An 18,256-nucleotide genomic window follows, 5' to 3' on the forward strand; every position below is an offset into this window, starting at 1 on the left:
TTGTCCATGTCTCTTCATTAAGAACAACTGGGTTAAAACAACGATCTATTGTAAACTTGTATAACAGTGAAACTCAACGTGAAAGAAAATAAGTCACAGTGATATTTAGCAGGAGAGAAAAGTCTTTGGAAGCTTACGCCACATCCAAGACAGGTTTATTAATATCCTCCTTCCCCATTCATGGTCACGCCTGGGATGATGTGTCCCAAATGGTATCCTATTACCTATGGGCCCTGGTCCAAAGTAGTGCACTATATAGGGAATAGGGTCCCGGTCAAAAGTAGTGCACTATATAGGGAATAGGGTCCCGGTCAAAAGTAGTGCACTATATAGGGAATAGGGCCCTGGTCTATAGTAGTGCACTATATAGGGAATAGGGCTCTGGTCTATAGTAGTGCACTATATAGGGAATAGGGCCCCGGTCTATAGTAGTGCACTATATAGGGAATAGGGCCCTGGTCTATAGTAGTGCACTATATAGGGAATAGGGCTCTGGTCTATAGTAGTGCACTATATAGGGAATAGGGCCCTGGTCTATAGTAGTGCACTATATAGGGAATAGGGCCCTGGTCTATAGTAGTGCACTATATAGGGAATAGGGCTCTGGTCTATAGTAGTGCACTATATAGGGAATAGGGCCCTGGTCTATAGTAGTGCACTATATAGGGAATAGGGCCCTGGTCTATAGTAGTGCACTATATAGGGAATAGGGCCCTGGTCTAAAGTAGTGCACTATATAGGGAATAGGGCTCTGGTCTATAGTAGTGCACTATATAGGGAATAGGGCCCTGGTTTAAAGTAGTGCACTATATAGGGAATAGGGCTCTGGTCTATAGTAATGCACTATATAGGGAATAGGGCTCTGGTCTATAGTAGTGCACTATATAGGGAATAGGGCTCTGGTCTATAGTAGTGCACTATATAGGGAATAGGGTGCTATTTGAGATGCATCCCTGTATTAGCACTCTTTTCAGAGAGTTTCTCTTCACTTACTCAGAGGCACAACACAACGTCTACCAATATAGACTCGTTTTCACCTCGTATTCGCAGTATCAATAGAAAACCCAAGAAGATTTTCTTGACTGTTGAGGACTACTGGTTAGTCACGACAGTTGAGTCACGACGATACACAAGGGATTATAACAGAGAGCTTTGCTTAGAGCAATTTCATAGTACATTTCAGTATTTCAGATCAGACTATTTTAGTATTTCACATCAGATTATTTGTTTTTAGTTTCAGTATTTCAGATCAGACTTTCAATATTTAACATCAGCTGATTTGTTGTTAGTTTCAGTGTTTGAGATTAGACTTTCAGTATTTCAGATCAGACTATTTAACGATAGTTTCTATATTTCAGACCAGACGATTTTGACGTTAATTTCAGTATTTCAGTAATCAGTCTACTCCCATCCCCAAGGAATATCCAGGGTTTCCCCTCTTCAGCTTCATGGGAATGTGGAGTTTTTGTTTGGCTCTGGAATGTCCGATGCCTTGTCAGGAAGTATTTAAGGCTCTTGGTCGATATCAAATCAAATCAAATGTATTTATATAGCCCTTCTTACATCAGCTGATATATCAAAGTGCTGTACAGAAACCCAGCCTAAAACCCCCAAACAGCAAGCAAGCAGGTGTAGAAGCACGGTGGCTAGGAAAAACTCCCTAGAAAGGCCAGAACCTAGGAAGAAACCTAGAGAGGAACAAGGCTATGAGGGGTGGCCAGTCCTCTTCTGGCTGTGCCGGGTGGAGATTATAACAGAACATGGCCAAGATGTTCAAATGTTCATAAATGACCAGCATGGTCAAATAATAATAATCACAGTAGTTGTCGAGGGTGCAACAGGTCAGCACCTCAGGAGTAAATGTCAGTTGGCTTTTCGCAGCTGATCATTATGACGTGAAAGGATTGAGTCAGAGTCAGGAAGTATTTAAGGGTCTTGGTCGATCTCTGGAATGATGGTAGCAGGGTTTGCTCCTCAACTTTTAGGGAAATATACTACATGACCAAAAATATGTGGACACCTGCTCATCCAACAGCTCATTCCAAAATCATGGCCATCAATATGGAGTTGGTCCCCCCCCCCCTTTGCTGCTATAACAGCCTTCACTCTTCCGGGAAGGCTTTCCACTAGATGTTGGGACATTGCTGTGGGGATTTGCTCCCATTCAGCCACAAGGGCATTAGTGAGGTCGGGCGCTGATGTTGGGCGATTAGGCCTGGCTCGCAGTCAGCGTTCCATTTCATCCCAAAGGTGTTTAATGGGGGTTGAGGTCAGGGCTCTGTGCTGGCCAGTCAAGTTCTTCAGCACCAATCTCGACAAACCATTTCTGTATGGACCTCGCTTTGTGCACAGGGGCATTGTCATGCTGAAACAGGAAAGGACCTTCCCCAAACTTAATTACAACATTAGCCACTAAGTTGGAAGCACAGAATCGTCTAGAATGTCAATGTATGCTGTAGCGTTAATATTTCCCTTCACTGGAACTAAGGGGCCCGAACTATGAAAAACAGCCCCAGACCATTATTCCTCCTCCACCAAACTTTACAGTTGGCACTGTGCATTGGGGCAGGTAGCGTTCTCCTGGCATCTGCCAAACTCAGATTTGTCCGTTGGACAGCCAGTTGGTGAAGCGTGATTCATCACTCCAGAGATGGCATTTCCACTGCTCCAAACTTTCAAACGAAAGGAAACTTCTTGGCAGGGGACCAACCATAAAATAATGCAATATATAATGAACAAAATATAAACGCATGTAAAGTGTTGGTCCCTTGTTTCATGAGCTGAAATAAAAGATCCTCTAAATTTTCCAGATGCATAAAAATCTTATTTCTCTAAAATTTTCTGCATCTATTTATTTACATCTCAGTTAGTGAGTATTTCTCCTTTGCCAAGATAATCCATCCACCTGACAGGTGTGGCATGTCAAGAAGCTGATTAAACAGCATCATCATTACACAGGTGCACCTTGTGCTGGGGGGACAATAAAAGGCCTCTCTAAAATGTTCAGTTTTGTCACACAACACAATGCCACAGATGTCTCAAGTTTTGAGGGACCATGCAAATGGCATGCTGACTGCAGGAATGTCCACCAGAGCTGCTGCCAGAGAATTTTATGTTAATTTCTCAACCATTTTAGAGAATTTGGTAGTAAGTCCAACCAGCCTCACAAATGCAGACCACGTGTAACCATGCCAGCCAAGGTCCTCCACATCTGGCATCTTCACCTGCGGGATCGTCTGAGACCAGCCACCCGGACAGCTGATGAAACTGTGGAGTATTTATGTCTGTATTAAAGCCCTTTTGTGGGGAAAAACTCATTCTGATTGGCTGATCCTGTCTCCCCAGTGGGTGGGCCTATGCCCTCCCAGGCCCACCCATGGCTGCGCCCCTGCCCAGTCATGTGAAATCCATTGATTAGGGTCTAATGAATTTATTTCAATTGACTGGTTTCCTTATATGAACTGTAACTCAGTAAAATCTTTGAAAATTGTTGCATTTTTGCGTTTATATTTTTCTTCAGTATATGACACAACAAGTGTAAATATATGGGGTCATGACAGTGTTATGTCAGCTGTTATTACATACAGTATTATGACAAGGTTATGACTGTGTCATAACCTGTTATGATGCTCGGTGTCAAGTAAAGCGTTACCGTGTTCTCTCATTATAAACTCCAAAAAACCAGAGAGGTGGAGTTGATATAACTCTAAATTGTGTTGCCTCTCAAACGCATAAAACTAATCTGTATCTCTATCTTTTCTCTTCCTCCAGACGAAGCTCGTTCCAAAAAGTGTGGTATCCTGGTGCACTGCCTGGCAGGGATCAGTCGCTCGGTAACGGTAACCGTGGCCTACCTGATGCAGAAGCTCAACCTGTCACTCAACGACGCCTACGACTTTGTGAAACAGAAGAAGTCCAACATCTCACCCAACTTTAACTTCATGGGTCAGCTCTTGGACTTTGAGAGAACATTGGGGCTCAATAGCCCGTGTGATAACCGCTCCTCCACCAATGACCAACTGTTTTTCACCACGCCAACCAATCACAACGTGTTCCAGCTCGACACGCTGGAATCTACATGAAGGGGTGGTGAGGGGGGCGGGACTTGAGCGGCCATCTTGGATGTGAATGTTTTTTTCTCTTCTCTTCAGAGATTGGCTGGCTGGCTTTGACAGCGTATAGCCTGGGATGGTGGACTGACGGTGCTTGGACAGGGACTGACGATGCGTGGACAGGGACTGACGATGCGTGGACAGGGACAGATCAGAGGCCAAATGGAAGTCTGCTTGGCTTGTAGAGGAAGAGGAAGAAGCCCTGTCTCCTCTCCTCAGTGGTTTGGAAAGCTTGTCGTCTTGCCTTTGGAGCAGCTTGTTTTTTTTTTGTCTAAGGAAAGAAGAAGTCCTAGGAGAAGACTGAGACATGCTACGCTGTAGAACAGAACAGAGAAGAGCAGAACAGAGAAGAGCAGAGCAGAACAGAGAAGAGCAGAACAGAACAGAGAAGAACAGAACACAGAGTGTCATACAAAGACAGAAAACGAATTGTGTATCTGATCCAGTCACTCATTTATTGTTGTCCTCTTGGACGACAACCTCCTGATGATAATGGTGCCAATGTGTTGTCTTCTCTGGGAGTTACCGTTACGGAGGTGATGTCACCCTACTGAATGATGATGAAGATGGTGCCAATGTGTTACAGTGTCTGGGGTCTGATTTTATTTTTAATTTTTTTAAACAAAGATTTTTTTTTAACACAAACACAAGTATGTTCAAGTGATGCATATAACATGTACAAGTACTAATGTATGTCTACATGCATTTGTATATTTGTATACATTTAGGCACAAATGTATGGACATACTGTATGTCTTCTACTACTACGGGAATCGTACCTGTCCAACACCAGAGACAGAAGCACTAGAACATCGGAAGGAGACTCTATAACTAAAGAGAAAACAGACCAAGAGAAAATTACTTTTCATAATATTCTGGTTGTTTTTTGTATTTTTTTTGTATTTTTTTTTTTAATGTTTGTAACGATGATCTAATGCAGTTTTGCACAGTGGTGAAGCCTATTTCACTTCTAGGCGCATTAACTAGTTCTCCAGAGAAAGATAGATTCAAAGAGAAGAGGAGGAGAAGAGGGAGGAGAGAGGGAGGAGAGTGGGAGAGACTAGCACAGAGATGGTGTGGTGTAGAGGCAGTCCTAGGCAGAGACTAGCTCCTGCAGCTGGTCTGGCCATGTTGTGGGCTGGGACTGGCTGGGTGAAGCTTATTGTTCCTTAACTGCATATGAAAAGATGGGGCTGCATCCCCAAAATGGCGCCCTATTCCCTATATAGTGCACTACTTTTGACTAGGACCCATAAGGCTCTGGTCAAAACGAGTGGACTACATAGTGAATAGGGTGCCATTTTGGGGGGACGAAGTCATGGATCTGTTTGTCTCAGCAAAAGAACCTCACTTCCTCTCCAAGAGAGAATTTTAATCCTGGGTCGATTCACCCCGCAAGCCTTGGCGATATTATGAATATTATATTACATTACACTAAATTATTACTTTATGAATAAAATATAAGGTAAATGATATATTATGTTATGTTCTATACATGAACAATCTACTGCGTGTTGTCCAACAGTGGTGTGCAGGTGACTACCCTAGGAAGAGGGTTGGGAGGAGGCCTGGGTACCAGTCTATTTGTGTAATATCATTCCACTCCTTGCCTCTTGTTTGGATGTGACAAGTTGGAATGACAGCTGGAATAATATTGCACAAACAGACTGGTACCCCAGGCTATTTAGGAGTTTATTGGATGTTGTTTATTTACCAGCTGGAAGTCGGACAACGAGAACTGTTTTTAACTACTATTACTGCTGTCTGTCAAGTATAGCTCTTATAACGAGTTATAAGCTGTAGCTGATAACATACAGCAGCATACAGTATGTAGCTAAGAGGATTTATGACTAGGGTTGGACATTTCCGGTAAATTTCCCAAGGTTTTCCAGAAATCCTGTTTGGAGGATTCCTGGATTTTCCTGTTTATTTGCTCCTGATTTACGTGAATCTCCAGCCGGGAATTCTGGAAAACCTGGGAATGTTGGGGAAAGTTATTGGAAACCTTTTTTTTTTTTTTTGTGACATTGTTACATGAGACTGGTCCAAAGAGCAGGGTTGCTTTCAGCTAGCCTTATTCTATAACCTTATAATACAACTCTTTCTATATTGTTGACTGTTCAATACTCTTTGTATTTCACTTTTAGAAATATCGTTGTATAAAAAAAATGTTGTTCTTTTAATGATAATATAAATAAAAAAATATACATGTAATGACGGACAACTAATAGCACCCTATTCCCTATAAAGTGCACTCCTCTAGTGCTCTACTGTGGTCAAAAGTAGTGCACTATATAGGGAATAGGTTGCCTTTTGGGTCACGGCCTTTGTCTTTAACGGGTCTTCAGATGAGGTTCTTTTACTCTGTAATATTATATCAACAGTATTTTATACATTTGTTTGTGTTACTCTGTTTTTCACGATAATAATAATAATAATTCTAGAATTCGAATTCTACACGTAAATACAGAATACAGCTGTATCGCTGACTGCTTAGATTTTTTTCTTTTTTTTTTGTAGGGTGAAGTTTCCCTTAAATGCTGATCATGGGTCAGTTTAGCATTTTGTCCACTAATGGTTAAGGTTAGGATTTGGGTAGGAAAGGCTGATTCTAGACCTGTACCTAGGGGGAAACATTTACCCCCGGAGCGCTCTGCTTTGGGACTGAAGTTACCTTTCCTTCATCTGGGGTGTCCAAAGTACAGGGCTTCATTTGGTTTGCTAGCCTGGGTCCCACATCTGTGCTTTATCTTGCCAATGTAACAGAGACGAGCCTCGTAACGTTACTCCCCAGCTGAGGCCGTGTGAGGAAGAAATCTATACTGTTAGGCAAGCACAGGGAAACCTGCTACACTAACTCCATTGTCAAGCCAGACAAATGTGTTTCATACAAAGCAAAAACAGACTGGCACCCAGGCTAATATGGTGGTAGGTAGCCTTGCAGTAACAGCGTTGGGCCAGTAACCGAAAGGTTGTTTGTTCACCTTGTCGGCTTGGGGGTTTGAACTATCTATCGACGTGCCCTTGAGCACTTTACCCCTAATTGCTCCAGGGTCGCTGTTAATATTGGCAGAACCTGGCCGCGACCCCACTCTCTGGGGGTGTCTCAGGGAGAGTTGGGATATGCAACAAACAAAAAAATAAAAAACATTTCCAATTCACACATGCCTATTAATACACATTTGAAATAGGACAGATATAAGCACCCACCAAAACTGCTCTTATTAATAACAGCAGTTTGTTTGTATCTCAACACCTAGCCCGGGAGCCAGTCTGTTTGTGCTAACATTCCACTCCTTATCCTCTTGTGTCCTATGTTTAGCCATTGGAGTGGAATGATAACACAGACATATCTGGGACTAGGCTACACAGCTAGGAGACAACCTAGTACTTATATCTGAGTATTTCTTCTAGATCTATCGCTGCTCATTACATCCAAATGTCTTTCTTCTTCAACGATTTAGTTTTGTTTTGATAATGTGCTCTATCCTATCAGTCTAATTCCTGTGGCCTTTCAATATGTTATATCTTAAAGCTGATATGCAAAGTTGTTTCTCCTAAATATAATATATAGCATTATTCCAGATAGAACTTTATCAGTTTGGAGTCTGAACCCAGTCACAACAATAAGGAAATGTGGACAAGTCGATCACACTTCGTCCCAAATTGCACACTTTTTTATTTTTATAGTGCGCTACTTTTAACGATGGCACCATAAGGGCTCCGGTCAAAAGTAGTGCATTATGTAAGGAGTAGGGTGCCATTTGGGACACAAGCCGTACGTTACACCCTAGGGTTGAAATGTATTTCAGTGCCGAAGTTTTTTTTATAATTTTTTTTTTTTTAAAGAGAAAATCCTTGATTTCAAGCTGCTTCATGTGTTTGTGTCTTTTTGTAACGATGAAAAGAAAAACCCTAAGTGTTTTTCTCTGTTTGTATATTTGACAAAACACAAGAATATTTGTATATTTTTTTTGTGACATTTTATTGTAGCTTCTTCCTGTTAACTAAGCATGCGTTCCAAATTGCACCCTATTCCCTATATAGTGCACTACTTTTGACCAAGTTTCAAACAGCTCTGGTCAAAATTAGTGCACTATATAGGGAATAGGGTGCAATTTGGGACATAGACCTAAGAGTGTGTTGGATCTGTGAGATGGATGGAGGGAGAGAGGCCAGGGAAAAGAGGAGAAGAACGAAAGTGAATGATAAATGTTTACGGCGCCTTCAGAAAGTATTCACACCCCTTTGACTTTTTCCACATTTTTGTTGTGTTGCGGCCTAAATTTAAAGTTGATTAAATTAAGATTTCGTGTCACTGGCCTACGCACAATACCCCAGAATGTCAAAGTGGAATTAGAGAGAAGAAAACCTACTGCACACATTGAATATCTCTTTGAGCATGGTGAAGTTATTAAATACACTTTGGATGGTGTATCAATACACCCAGTCCCTACAAAGATACAGGTGTCCTTCCTAACTCAGTTGCCGGAGAGGAAGGAAACTGCTCAGAGATTTCACCATGAGGCCAATGGTGACTTTAAAAGAGTTAACAGAGTTTAATGGCTGTGATGGGAGAACACTGAGGATGGATCAACAACATTGTAGTTACTCCACAATACTAACCTAAATGACAGAGTGAAAAGAAGGAAGCCTGTACAGAATAAAAATATTCCAAAACATGCATCCTGTTTGCAATAAGGCACTAAATTAAAACTGCAAAAAAATGTGACAAAGCAATTCACTTTTTGCCCTGAACACAAAGCCGTATGTTTGGGGCAAATCCTTCACAACACATCGCTGAGTACCACGCTTCATATTATCAGGAATGGCTGCATCATGTTATGGGAATGCTTGTCATTGCCACTTTAAAAAAAAAAACTTTTTGGATAAAAATAAACAGAATAGAATTAAGCACAGTCAAAATCCTAGAGGAAAACCTGGTTCAGTCTGCCTTCTACCAGATACTGGGAGATGAATTCCCCTTTCAGCAGGACAATAACCTAAGGTCAAATCTACACTGGAGTTGTTTACCAAGACAACATTGAATGTTCCTGAGTGGCCGAGTTACAGTTTTGACTTAAATCTGCTTGAAAGTCTATGACAAGACATGAAAATGTCTGTTCAGCAATAACCAACTTGACAAAGCTTGAAGAATTACAAAAATAATAGTGTTCAAATATTGTACAATCCAGGTGTGCAAAGCTTTTAGAAACTTACCCAGAAAGATTTACAGCTGCAATCACTGCCAAGGGTGTGCTAATACTTATGTAAATGAGATATTTACATTTTCAATAGATTTGCAAAAATAAAAAAATAAAACATGTTTTCACTTTGTCATTATGGGTAATTGTGCATAGATGGGTGAGATTTAAAAAAATATTTAATCCATTTTGAATTCAGGCTGTAACACAACAACATGTGGAATAAGTCAAGGGCTATGAATGCTTTCTAAAGGTACCGTATCTTACCTCACTGAGGGAATTTTCAGGGATTTTTTTTGACAATGCATCTTCTGCATCTTGTAACAGCTTCATACCCGTTCAATAGCTGTTTCTATGTGTGCTGTATGCTGTATAAAAGATGCTAATAACACTGTCAGCAAGGCAGTTGATACTTCCTGATGTCGAAGGATGTTAAACCAACGTATTGTATAGTTATATGGAAAACAACACAAGATGTTTATACAGCAAATAAATATTGAATTATTTTTTCTTTAACGTGTTATTCTGCTCTTATTTGGCTGCGTGTATGATGATAATGTGCTGCTAAGAGAGAGAGGATAGAGAAAGAGAGAGAGGGATAGAGACCAAGAGAGAATCCATAGACTCTAACCACTTCTGGGAAAATTGGAAAACACTAAACAAACAACAACAGGAAGAGTTATCTATCCAAAACAGAGATGTCTGGATAAACCACTTCTCCAATCTTTTTGGTTCTATAACAAAGAACAAACAGCAAAAAAAAATAGATATGATCAAATTTAAATCTTAGAATCAACTATTAAAGGCAACCAGAACACACTGGATTCACCAATTACGTTGAATGAACTACAGGACAAAAAGGCCTGTGGGATTGATGGTATCCTCAATGAAATGATCAAATATACAGACCACAAATTCCAATTGGCTATACTTAAACTCTTTAACATCATCCTTAGCTTCCCCAATAATTGGAACCAATGGCTGATCACCCCAAAGCGGAGACCAATTTGATATGCGTCAACAATAACCTTGGGGAAAATCCTCCTCATTATTATTAACAGCAGACTCGTACATTTCCTCAGTGAAAACAATGTGCTGAGCAAATGTCAAATTAGCTTTTTACCAAATTACTGTACGACAGACCACGTATTCACCCTGCACAACCTAATTGACAAACAATCAAACCAAAACAAAGCAAAGTCTTCTCATGCTATGTTGATTTCAATAAAAGCATTTGACTAAATTTGGCATGAGGGTCTGCTATACAAATTGATGGAAAGTGGTGTTGGGGGAAAAACATACGACATTATAAAATCTATGTACACAAACAACAAGTGTGCTGTTGAAATTGGCAAAAACTAAACACAAATCTTCCCAAGGGCCATGGGGATTGACAGGGATGCAGCTTAAGCCCCACCCTCTTCAACATATATATTAATGAATTGGCGATGGCACTAGAACAGTCTGCAGCAGCCGGCCTCACCCTACTAGAATCTGAAGTCAAATGTCTACTGTTTGCTGATGATCTGGTGCTTCTGTCCCCAACCAAGGGGGGCCTACAGCAGCACCTAGATCTGTCCCCAACCAAGGAGGGCCTACAGCAGCACCTAGATCTGTCCCCAACCAAGGAGGGCCTACAGCAGCACCTAGATCTGTCCCCAACCAAGGAGGGCCTACAGCAGCACCTAGATCTTCTTCACAGATTCTGCCAGACCTGGGCCCTGACAGACCTGGGCCCTGATAGTAAATCTAAGTAAGACAAAAATAATGGTGTTCCAAAACAGGTCCAGTCAGCAGGACCACCAATACAAATTCCATCTAGACACTGTTGCCCTAGAACACACAAAAAAGCAATACATCCCTTGGCCTAAACATCAGCACCATAGGTAACTTCCACAAAGCTGTGAACGAGCTGAGAGACAAGTCAAGAAGGGCCTTCTATGCCATCAAAAGGAACGTAAAATTCGACATCCCAATTAGGATATCGCAAAAAAATACTTGAATCAGTTATAGAACCCATTGCCCTTTATGGTTGTGAGGTCTGGGGTCCACTCACCAACCAAGAATTCACTAAATGGGACAAACACCAAATGAAGACACTGCATGCAGAATTCATCAAAAATATCCTCCGTGTAAAACGTAGAACACCAAATACTGCATGCAGAGCAGAATTAGGCTGATACCTGCTAATTATCAAATTCCAGAAAAGAGCCATTCAATTCTATAACCACCTAAAAGGAAGCGATTCCCAAACCTTCCATAACAAAGCCATCATCTACAGAGAGATGAACGTGGAGAAGAGCCCCCTAAGCAAGCTGGTTCTGGGGCTCTGCTCACAAACACACCCCACAGAGCCCCAGGACAGCAACACAATTAGACCCAACCAAATCATGAGAAAACAAAAAGATAATTACTTGACACATTGGAAAGAATTAACAAAAAAACAGAGCAAACTAGAATGCTGTTTGGCCCTAAACAGAGAGTACACAGTGGCAGAATACCTGACCACTGTGACTGACCCAAACTTAAGGAAAGCTTTGACTATGTACAGACTCAGTGGGCATAGCCTTGCTATTGAGAAAGGCCACCATAGGCAGACCTGGCTCTCAAGAGAAGACAGGCTATGTGCACACGGCCCACAAAATGAGGTGGAAACTGAGCTTCACTTCCTAACCTCCTGCCAAATGTATGACCATATTAGAAACATATTTCCCTCAGATTACACAGATCCACAAAGAATTTCAAAACCAATCCTATTTTGATAAACTCCCATATCTATTGTGTGAAATACCACAGTGTGCCATCACAGCAGCAAGATTTGTGACCTATTGCCACAAGAAAAGGTCAACCAGTGAAGACCAAATACTATTCCTTTAAAACTTGTAAGTGTTAAGTTTACTCTTCGTTTATGATTGTTTCTTGTCTATTTCACCTGCTTTGGCAATGTAAACATATGTTTCCCATGCCAATAAAGCCCTTTGAATTGAATTGAATTGAATTGAGACAGAGGGAGAGAGGGGGGGGGGACAGGGACAGGGAGAGAGACAGAGGGATAAAAAGAGAGAGAGAGAGTTACAGATCGAGGTAGAGGGGGGGGCAGGGAGAGAGACAGAGGGATAGAAAGAGAGACAGAGAGTTACAGATCGAGAGAGAGAGAGGGATGGAAAGAGAGAGAGATCGAGGGACAGAGGGAAGAAGGGAGTGAGAATGAGTGATAGAGAGGGAGACAGAGAGAGACAGAATGGATAGAGACAGCTTGAGAGATTGATAGAGAGGGAGACAGAGAGAGACAGAGGAATAGAGATGTGTCAGGGATAGAAAGAGAGGCTAGAGAGAGCGAGGAAGAGAGAGAGGGAGGGATAGAGAGAGATTGAGGGATAGAGAGAGGGCGAGGAAGAGAGAGAGCGAGGATGAGAGAGCGAGGGATAGAGAGAGCGTGGGATAGAGAGAGAGCGAGGATGAGAGAGAGCGAGAGAGAGAGCGAGGGATAGAGTGAGCGAGAAAGAGAGAGAGCGAGGGATAGAGAGAGTGAGGAAGAGAGAGAGAGCGAGGAAGAGAGAGAGAGCGAGGAAGAGAGAGAGAGCGAGGGATAGAGAGTGAGCGAGGAAGAGAGCGAGGGATAGAGAGTGAGCGAGGAAGAGAGCGAGGGATAGAGAGAGAGCGAGGGATAGAGAGAGAGCGAGGATGAGAGAGAGAACGAGGAAGAGAGAGAGAGCGAGGGATAGAGAGAGAGCGAGGATGAGAGAGAGAGAGGGATAGAGAGTGAGCGAGGAAGAGAGAGAGATCGAGGGAGACAGATTGAGGGAGGGAGCTTCCACAATGTAAGAGCAGTGGGGTTGTAAGAATTGCAATGAGCCGGTGGTGTGAGAGAGTAGTCTTCAAACTGCTATAAGTAAATAAACCTTAACCATACAGCTAACGACTTGTTTTTTTAATTATATGAGCACAAAATATTCCACTTTATTTGGAACGGCAAGCAAGACAAAATTAAATGGCCTATTTATATAGTGAATATGAATTCAAAGGGCAGAAATGATTAAATATTCAATCAGACCCTCACTAAAGGCTTCAGTCATACAAAAACTATACTGAAATCCGAACTGGTTCTCTAGCAAATTAGTAAGAATGTTTCACCCCGTGTTCAAGAATGGCCTTTTCCCTTTATTCAGATTACAACCTCTCACTTTCGGTTATTTGAAAATGAAATCATCTACAAAATATCTACATGTTTTTTTTACACACACCTTTAACCGTTAAACCTTCACGGTTTCACTTGTGTCATCTTTCCCTCACTACAGATGTAGGATCTTAATTTGAGCCAGTTTCCAACAGCAGGAAAATAATCATCCAGCAACAGAAAATGTGAATTATTATGTGTATTATAATTAATGGACATTTTTGTAAGGGTTGAAACATTTTTCTTAAGGGAAAATCAAGTCTGAAATTTTAAATTTTAAATTTTACAAACTCTAGAAGCCTTTTTAAACCTCAAATACAATACGCATTTTAACTTTGAAAGTTCTCCTGCACCATGATGATCAAATTAAGATCTTACATCTGTACATGTCAAAGTTAATTAGTTTGCAAAACACATTACATTAACCAGAGGGAGAGAACAAGTCACTGAGGAGGAACACTGGCTGTGTCTCAAATGGTACCTTATTCCCTACTGTGTGTTAGAGTGTGTTAGCTTGTGTGTTCGTGTGTGTTCATGTGTGTTAGCTTGTGTTAGTGTGTGTTAGTGTGTGTTAGCTTGTGTTAGTGTGTGTTAGTGTGTGTTAGTGTGTGTTAGTGTGTGTTAGTGTGTGTTAGTGTGTGTTAGCTTGTGTAAGTGTGTGTTAGCTTGTGTTAGTGTGTGTTAGTGTGTGTTAGTGTGTGTTAGTGTGTGTTAGCTTGTGTTAGTGTGTGTGAGTGTGTGTTAGTGTGTGTTTGTGTGTCTTAGTGTGTGTTAGTGTGTGTTAGTGTGTGTAACACGTGTAATTGTGTGTTAGCTTGTGTTAGCTTGTGTTAGTGTGTGTGAGTGTGTGTTAGTGTGTGTTAGTGTGTGTTAGTGTGTGTTAGCTTGTGTTAGTGTGTGTTAGCTTGTGTTGGTGTGTGTTAGCTTGTGTTAGTGTGTGTTAGTGTGTGTTAGTGTGTGTTAGCTTGTGTTTGTGTGTGTTAGCTTGTGTTAGTGTGTGTTAGCGTGTGTTAGTGTGTGTTAGTGTGTGTTAGTGTGTGTTAGTGTGTGTTAGCTTGTGTTATTGTTTGTTAGCTTGTGTTAGTGTGTGTTAGCTTGTGTTAGTGTGTGTTAGTGTGTGTTAACGTGTGTAGTGTGTGTTAGTGTGTGTTAACGTGTGTAGTGTGTGTTAGTGTGTGTTAGCGTGTGTTATTGTTTGTTAGCTTGTGTTAGTGTGTATTAGTGTGTGTTATTGTGTGTTAGTGTGTGTTAGCTTGTGTTAGTGTGTGTTAGTGTGTGTTAGTGTGTGTTAGTATGTGATAGTATGTGTTAGTGTGTGTTAGTGTGTGTTAGCTTGTGTTAGTGTGTGTTAGTGTGTGTTAGCTTGTGTTAGTGTGTGATAGTGTGTGATAGTGTGTGTTAGTGTGTGTTAGTGTGTGATAGTATGTGTTAGTGTGTGTTAACATGTGTAATTGTGTGTTAGCTTGTGTTAGCTTGTGTTAGTGTGTGTTAGTGTGTGTGATAGTTTGTGTTAGTGTGTGTTAGTGTGTGTTAGTATGTGTTAGTGTGTGTTAGTGTGTGATAGTATGTGTTAGTGTGTGTTAGTGTGTGTTAGTATGTGTTAGTGTGTGTTAGTATGTGTTAGTGTGTGTTAGTGTGTGATAGCTTGTGTTATTGTTTGTTAGCTTGTGTTAGTGTGTATTAGTGTGTGTTATTGTGTGTTAGTGTGTGTTAGCTTGTGTTAGTGTGTGTTAGTGTGTGTTAGTGTGTGTTAGTATGTGATAGTATGTGTTAGTGTGTGTTAGTGTGTGTTAGCTTGTGTTAGTGTGTGTTAGTGTGTGTTAGCTTGTGTTAGTGTGTGATAGTGTGTGTTAGTGTGTGTTAGTGTGTGATAGTATGTGTTAGTGTGTGTTAACATGTGTAATTGTGTGTTAGCTTGTGTTAGCTTGTGTTAGTGTGTGTTAGTGTGTGTGATAGTTTGTGTTAGTGTGTGTTAGTGTGTGTTAGTGTGTGTTAACATGTGTTAGTGTGTGTTAGTGTGTGATAGTATGTGTTAGTGTGTGTTAGTATGTGATAGTGTGTGTTAGTGTATGTTAGTGTGTGATAGTATGTGTTAGTGTGTGTTAACATGTGTTAGTGTGTGTTAGTGTGTGTGATAGTTTGTGTTAGTGTGTGTTAGTGTGTGTTAGTATGTGTTAGTGTGTGTTAGTATGTGTTAGTGTGTGTTAGTGTGTGTTAGTGTGTGATAGCTTGTGTTACTGTGTGTTAGCTTGTGTTAGGGTTTGTTTACATGTGTTAGTGTGTGTTAGTTTGTGTGTGTTAGTGTGTGTTAGCTTGTGTTAGTGTGTGTTTGTGTTTGTTAGCAGACTGGCCTAGTCCTCACACACACCAGACTGTTAGCTTCAGGGCCTAGTCCTCACACACACACACACACACACACACACACACACACACACACACACACACACACACACACACACACACACACACACACACACACACATAGTGTGTCTGTAACTACTGTATCTTGTAACTAATTCTTTGCTGTTTTATTGAATTGTCATGTTTATTTGTGAATAGTTTTTTTTCTCAGGGCACCATTGAGAATGATACCCAGGTTTCAATTGGGCTCCACTGAAAAACTTACATAAAAAAAAACACACACTATCTAACTCAACACAACAGGAGAGACATGAATGACATGTGATCTCAAGAATAACTCTTACCTGGAGTACATCAGCGTTCAGCTAAAGTGTTTACGCACTCTGACCAGTGTGGTTAAAATATAATGGTCATTTCCAATTGAGCCGAAATGCGCAGCGTTTAACGAGAATGCAGTCTCCGCTCATGCGATACTGATTGAATAGAGAGAGCCCTTACTCTTAACCGTGAGGGCTAGTTTCCCGGACACAGGCTAAACCGTCTTTATGTCAGCATTCTCACCAGGTTGCCCTCTATTGATGGAACTATCGTCGTTGCTGAGTGACCTCACTCTTTCCTAACAGTTCTTTGAGAAGGTAAACACAACCCCAGTCAGCCAAAACACATAAACAGATACTATTAGCTAGGTCAGAGAATGAATGATCAAGAGATCAACTGTCTGAATGAATATTTTATTAGCTAGGTCAAGAAATCAACTATCAGAATGAATATTTTATTAGCTAGGTCAAGAAATCAACTGTCAGAATGAATATTTTATTAGCTAGGTTAAGAGATCAACTGTCTGAATTCATATTTTAGGTCAAGAAATCAACTGTCTGAATTCATATTTTATTAGCTAGGTCAAGAGATCAACTGTCTGAAATCTTATTTTATTTATTTAACCTTTATACAATATTTATTCAAGTCAATTAGAGGGGCAATATGTGATTGCTACTTCCATTTTTTGGACATTTAAATTAATAATATTTATCCATTTATTCTTGAAGAATATTATGATTGCCCCATGAGCTTAGTTCAACTGTCGTACCCCATCGAAACCCAAAATAAAAGCTTGTTTTACTTTGAACTGCAGATTGCTCCTTTAAGAACAGTTTCTTATTGCAAAAACAACTAGTCAAATACATAGACAACTTGGAGGATAGAAGTTAAAATATTTCCTTCAGTGTTGAATATGCCAGTAATAATATAGGATGAGAGTAGCTCGTCGCATCAGCGACTATCTGACAGAGCGCTATTTGGCACGCTAACACACCGTTAACTTTACACCCATCAGTCTGGCTAACACACCGTTAACTTTACACCCATCAGTCTGGCTAACACCGTTAACTTTACACCCATCAGTCTGACTAACACACAGTTAACTTTACACCCATCAGTCTGGCTAACACACAGTTAACTTTACACCCATCAGTCTGGCTAACACAGTTAACTTTACACCCATCAGTCTGGCTAACACACAGTTAACTTTACCCCCATCAGTCTGGCTAACAAACAGTTAACTTTACCCCCATCAGTCTGGCTAACACACAGTTAACTTTACACAGATCAGTCTGGCTAACACACCGTTAACTTTACACCCATCAGTCTGGCTAACACACAGTTAACTTTACACCCATCAGTCTGACAGGCCAGGTCAGACACAGTGCACATGCAAACACACACACACACACACACACATTAGTGTTGTTACGATACCAGAATTTTGACTTTGATACTGATGTAGGGAGATAACAACACAGCCAGACAGCTCTAGTAATGAACGAGGAAGTGGAGCTGTGTACAACATGATGAGTAGGGAGCTAACAACACAGCCAGACAGCTCTAGTAATGAACGAGGAAGTGGAGCTGTGGTACAACATGATGAGTAGGGAGCTAACAACACAGCCAGACAGCTCTAGTAATGAACGAGGAAGTGGAGCTGTGTACAACATGATGAGTAGGGAGATAACAACACAGCCAGACAGCTCTAGTAATGAACGAGGAAGTGGAGCTGTGTACAACATGATGAGTAGGGAGATAACAACACAGCCAGACAGCTCTAGTAATGAGCGAGGAAGTGGAGCTGTGTACAACATGATGAGTAGGGAGATAACAACACAGCCAGACAGCTCTAGTAATGAACGAGGAAGTGGAGCTGTGTACAACATGATGAGTAGGGAGATAACAACACAGCCAGACAGCTCTAGTAATGAACGAGGAAGTGGAGCTGTGTACAACATGATGAGTAGGGAGATAACAACACAGCCAGACAGCTCTAGTAATGAACGAGGAAGTGGAGCTGTGTACAACATGACGAGTAGGGAGCTAACAACACAGCCAGACAGCTCTAGTAATGAGCGAGG

General features: G+C 41.1%; 1 protein-coding gene across 1 annotated transcript in view; it reads left to right on the top strand.

The window, feature by feature from the left end:
• LOC115149973 (dual specificity protein phosphatase 7) overlaps positions 1-8,297 on the top strand; it is a 28,134-nt gene extending 19,837 nt beyond the window's left edge. Inside the window, exon 3 of the mRNA XM_029692814.1 lies at positions 3,772-8,297. Within this exon, the coding sequence (XP_029548674.1) occupies positions 3,772-4,082 (311 nt within the window). The 3' untranslated portion in view covers positions 4,083-8,297. The remainder of the gene's footprint in view (positions 1-3,771) is intronic.
• Positions 8,298-18,256: the final 9,959 nt, after the last annotated feature.

The sequence above is a fragment of the Salmo trutta genome, chromosome 16 (assembly GCF_901001165.1).
Source record: "Salmo trutta chromosome 16, fSalTru1.1, whole genome shotgun sequence".
NCBI classification, from domain to species: Eukaryota; Metazoa; Chordata; class Actinopteri; order Salmoniformes; family Salmonidae; genus Salmo; species Salmo trutta.